At 31.3% G+C, this 5,616-nt stretch overlaps 1 protein-coding gene across 1 annotated transcript; it reads left to right on the top strand.

Annotated features, from left to right (window-relative positions):
- The first annotated feature begins 3,610 nt into the window (after positions 1-3,610).
- LOC109340685 (hydroquinone glucosyltransferase-like) lies at positions 3,611-5,086 on the top strand. Its single transcript, XM_019578401.1, has 2 exons — positions 3,611-4,333; positions 4,706-5,086. Exons 1-2 carry the CDS (start codon positions 3,650-3,652, stop codon positions 5,042-5,044), a joined length of 1,023 nt encoding a protein of 340 aa, XP_019433946.1. The 5' UTR covers positions 3,611-3,649; the 3' UTR covers positions 5,045-5,086.
- Positions 5,087-5,616: the final 530 nt, after the last annotated feature.

Here is a 5,616-nt window from a genome sequence, read left to right as displayed (position 1 = left end):
TCACAAAATTACTTTCCTAAATGAGCTAGGTATTTCGTCAAACGCATAGCAAACATTAAACACAACAAGAGTACTTCATAAAAATCAAATCATTTTATTCATAAATAAAATTTCATAATAAATCGATGAATAGAAATGAACCAATCCCAACAAAGAAATAATTTACCTAACCATTTTTATACTTAGTTCAATTCAAGAAAGATTCCAAACTTGTAGTTCATGGAGAAGTGTCGGCTTCACCATGAACATACAAGAACTTCACTATTTCTACTCCCCAAACATTACATCATACTTCCAACTACATAAATCTATAAACTAAGAAGAAAAGAAATCATCCTAAAATCATCCATCAAAATCAAATTCCTAACTTCATAGGTACTGAATTTAAGGTTCAATATATTTTTCATGGCGTCTTGGGTTTATTTTTATAATTCCGAGGTTTTGCGCCCATGCTCAACGATGCGCTAAGTGCACCTCCTTTCCCATCAGATCCTTCACCTGACTTCTTCTACGCTTGGCTGGATTTCACGCTCAACATCTCCAATGCTGAGATCAGCTCCTGCACGAAGCGCAAATGAGCTCATTTTTGTGGAATTTTTCATGTTTATGCCATTTCGGCCAATTCTTGGTCCAATTAGTCATTTTTTAACATGAAACAATCATAGAAACTTTGAAACTATAATTAGTACAATTTATTATCAAAATCTCAATTATGATAACATAAATTAAGAATTTAGAGTAATAGTGTTCAATTAGCACTCCTACATTAATCATAGATGAGCTACTTTGTGGAATTTTTCATGCTTATATCACCAGGCACAACGACGCAATTATCAGGGGCGCGCTCTACCACTGAACTAATAGCCTGTCGTGTGGGCCTCCTATAGGGTCTCGCTATGCCAAAAGTGAGAGAAACAACTCTTGGTCCAATTAGTCATTTTTCAACCTGAAACAATTATAGAAACTTGGAAAGTATCATTAATATAATTTATCATCAAAATCTCAATTATAATCATATAAATTAAGTATTTGGAGTCAAAAAGTGTTAAATTAGTCTTATGGATTAAGGTAATTTTGTACTGTTATCATCTACCCACCCATGACTGAACTCTATAAAATTGACAAGTTCTTTGCCTCGAGTTTAAGCACGACATTAGTTTAATTGATATAACCTATTAAAATAAATTATTTTAATTACTTGCTTCCCACGAATTTAAATAATTTCAAATTAGATGGATTATGTATTAAAAAGAGTTGTTCTAATGTGTATTTAAGGTTACATCTTAACTTGCACACAACGAAATTGTATTGAAAATTAGACTGTCTATAAAGTTTATATTAAGCAATAAATTTGTGATTGTGATTTGTCAAAATGACAAGTTATCCTTTTTTTGCATAAGTCAAAATATTTCGTTGAGCACACATTTAAAATAACTTGAAATAGAGTTATAACGTGTCACGTTCAATTGTATATTAAAGTGGCCAATATTAAATAATATAATTGTAATATCAATTTACTATTAGTATAAAGATTTATATACTATTAATATATCATCTATAATTTATTTATAAGATTTATACACTATTAATATATCATCTATAATTTATTTATATTACATTTTTAAAGAGACAATAATATTAAATATCATTGACTCTTTTTTTTTCTCGTAAAATAGTTTATCTAACTGATAAGTGATTGACTTATAGCAAAAAGGCATGAGTTTAATACCTATTGTTGACATGAGAATTTGCTAATGGGTATTCTCGAAATGAATTATTTATTCCAACGTTGATTAGTTCGGAACATTAGACATTATTCGAAATAAAAAGTAACAGCTCACTTAGCAAAAGTAAAACCCTAAGACATGCCCAGATCAAATGAGCCCTTTATTTTATTTGGTTCTTACTCAAATAAATGTGTCTACAAAGAAAAAAAATAGAATACCAGAAAAGCTATGAAACACTGAATTCAAATCAAGTATCATACAACACGGTGACAAAGATATTGTCCATTTGTCCAAGTTACAGGACACGAACGCACGACACTATATATAAAGTATATCTATGTATAATATAACAAATAGTATTTAATATAAATATGAGGAAAGATTTAAATTGAGAGTAAATATTTATAGATTTTTGTATGATGGTTGTGCTTAAGTTGCATTTCTTCTTCTGGGATTGCTAAAGATATTTTCTCATGCTATATGTAAGAATAAATTTCTTTTGGGATATATGATTGTCTTTTTCAACTAGTGTCATTTTACGAAATCAAACCTCTACTTTTTTTTATTTAACTAGATCTTACACTATTAGAGTAATATCTCATTAATAGTTGCATCACTTTTCCAACATAATTTAGTCCCTCATATTTCGTTTTTGATTCATCTAAAACATGTCACACCTTCTCTAGCATGGTGGTAATTGAAAAAAGTAGCATCTAGCTTAGGTTTATAAAGTTAAGAACTTTAAAATAAAGCAGTACAAACTAATTACACGAAATATATCACAATTTAATTACTCTTTCTCCAAACTTTTCATATTTTTAAATTTTCATATAAAGATTTAAGACAAAATTGCTAGAAGTATTTAAAAGCGGTCTAAGTAAATTTCAGATATTTAATAAATGTAGGCCAAGGGTGAAGATGTGAAAAGCGTCAATAAAAAAAATAATGTCATTTTTAACGCAGAGGAACACGTTACAATTTTGTTGCAAGAAGTTTCATTGTCCTTCACGGGATTTAAGAGAAAGGACAGGAGAACTGTGCTCAATTTGGGACAAATCCCAATCTTCTTGAAATATGTAGCAACCTAAATAAAGTAATTTATCTTCTACTGTTCAAAAAGAGATCTGAATTTAGAAATCTAATTCACTGTCAATTATTTATTTATATTATTTTTTAAAAATCAATGATAATAAAACATAAGTAATGAATAATACAATTACAATATATAAAATTTACACAATATCAATGTTGTTTTTTTCATTCAAAACAATTTTTTATTTAAATTATACTAATCATGGTGGCTTTCTTAATTTTAAAACAATTATAAATTAGTATATTACCGTCATTTAATATTATTACATAATTAATAATCCTATTGAAAACAACAACAGAAAAGAGATAATCAAAGCTTTAAAAGGGAGCCAGTGAGTAAAAAGTAATAAATAGTACATAAAAATATAACACCGTGAACTTTCTTCAAGATGATATGTTATAACGATAATTGTTTGGAAGTGATCGCTGGGTAGAGTTAATAAATAGTAATCAACTAAACTACATAGTATAAATAGAAGAAAATAAATAACAGATTTGTTATGGAGTTCTGTCAATTTTACCAACATCCTCAAGACTGCCAAAATAATTTTAAAGAATAAGAATAATATAAGTACAATCTGCAGATTGTGTAGGATTCTAATTAATGTTTATAATTGATGTTAACATATAACAATAACTTCTCTACTCCATTCAAATACTAATAAATGTGAGACTTCAATCATCCCAATAAATTAAATTAATGTTGCAGCCAAATTTTGAGTCAATGTTGGCGTATTTAGATGACCTCGCAAAAGCGAAATTTAATCTTCTAAAGTTCAACACTTCCCTATATAATTAACCTCATTTATCTATTCCATCAAACATATTCAATGGAGACCAAAATAACTCATATAGCAGTTGTTTCAATCCCTGCCTTCAGCCATCAAGCTTCCATAGTTGAATTCTGCAAAAGACTTGTCCACTTTCACCACAACTTTCATGTCACATGTATCTTCACCACAATTGATTCACCACCTCAAGCCACAATCACTTTTCTTCAATCTCTTCCTCCAAACATAGACTACATTTTTCTTCCTCCTATAAACAAACAAGACCTACCAAAAGGTGTTCCCTTATCACTGCAAATCAGTCATGCAGTGTCTCAATCTTTGCCCTCTTTTCACCATGCTTTGCAATCTTTGTGCTCAAGTAACAACCCTTTAGTTGCTCTTATTGCTGACCCTTTTGCAAATGAAACACTAGAAATAGCAAAAGAGTTTAACTTGTTATCATATATATACTTCCCTCCTTCTGCTATGACACTTTCACTGTTCTTGCATTTGCCAACTTTGCATGAGGAAGTTTCATGTGAATACAAAGATTACAAAGAAGCTATTCATATTCCAGGTTGTTTACCAATCCATGGCAATGATCTTCCTGAGCATCTTCAAGATCGATCTAGTCTTTCTTATGAGTTGATTCTAGAACGTTGTAAGAGGTTCTCTCTTGCTCATGGTTTCTTGGTTAATAGCTTCTCTGAAATAGAGGGTGAGAGGGTTTCTACCTTGGTTAAAATTAATGAGGACGAGAATGAGGAAGAGGATAGGATGAGGATATGATAAGGACGAGAATGAGGAAGAGGATAGGATGAGGAAGAGGAAGAGGATGAGGATGATGATAGGATGAGGACGAGAATGAGGATGAGGATAGGATGAGGAGGAGGATGAGTATGAGGAAGATGATCAGGATAGGATGAGGACGAGAATGAGGATTAGGATGGGATGAGGAGGAGGATGAGGATAAGGATAGGATGAGGACGTGAATGGGGATGAGGATGAGGATGAGGAAGAGGAAGAGGATGAGGATGAGGAAGAAGATGAGGATGAGGATGAGGATGAGGATGAGGATGAGGATGAGGATGAGGATGAGGATGAGGATGACTAACACATTGTGGTTGGAATTCAACACTTGAGAGCATTGTGCTAGGAGTTCCAATGATAACTTGGCCATTGTTTGCTGAGCAGAGAATGAATGCAGTTTTGTTAACTAAGGGCCTTAAAGTGGCACTAAGACCTAAATTTAATGACAATGACATAGCTGAAAAGAAGGAAATTGCTGAGGTGATAAAAGAACTAATGTTGGGTGAAGAAGGACATGGGATAAGCCAGAGAATTGAAGAGCTAAAATATGTTGCTCTTAGTGCACTAAAGGAAGATGGGTCCTCTACAAGGGCACTTTCTCAATTTATAACTGACATTGAAAATTTTCTGAGGCATAAAGTATGATAATTTGATTACATAATAATCAAGCCATGATCTCATTTGATGTGATCCGCTATTCAATAATTAGATTTGCTTTTTAAATTAAGATGCAATAGATAAGAAGTTAGCATGAGAAGAAATTGTGGTTGGATGTGGAAAAAATGTGATATGCCATTTGACTCATTTCTAGCGCTTATTTATTAGACTTTATATTTGCAATAAATTTGATTAGTGGAACATGTCAATCCGTTTTGTTAAAAGTTGATTTTACTTTTTGAACTTCTGAACAGTTTATTGGTGTCCATTACACATAATTTTGTCTGATTGTGCAGTGTTGTAGTTTTGGATGTTTTCTTATGTGTTTCTCTCCCACTTCTCTCCTAATTCTCTTCTTTTTTTAGACTATTTTGGTTCTTAAGGTAACTTGTTATCTTTTGTGTTAAAGTTTCCCCAAAATTCAATATGCTATAATTAACCAAAGGACAATCTATCATATTCATCAAAATAGTGAAGCATCTTTGCACCAAAAGAAGTAGAATCTAGTATGAAATTCTACTTTTGTTCCAAAATTAATCTTAATTTTCAATAATTTTCTT

This window comes from Lupinus angustifolius, unplaced genomic scaffold (assembly GCF_001865875.1).
Source record: "Lupinus angustifolius cultivar Tanjil unplaced genomic scaffold, LupAngTanjil_v1.0 Scaffold_230, whole genome shotgun sequence".
Classification (NCBI taxonomy): Eukaryota; Viridiplantae; Streptophyta; class Magnoliopsida; order Fabales; family Fabaceae; genus Lupinus; species Lupinus angustifolius.
This window is presented reverse-complemented; position numbering and strand designations above follow the sequence as displayed.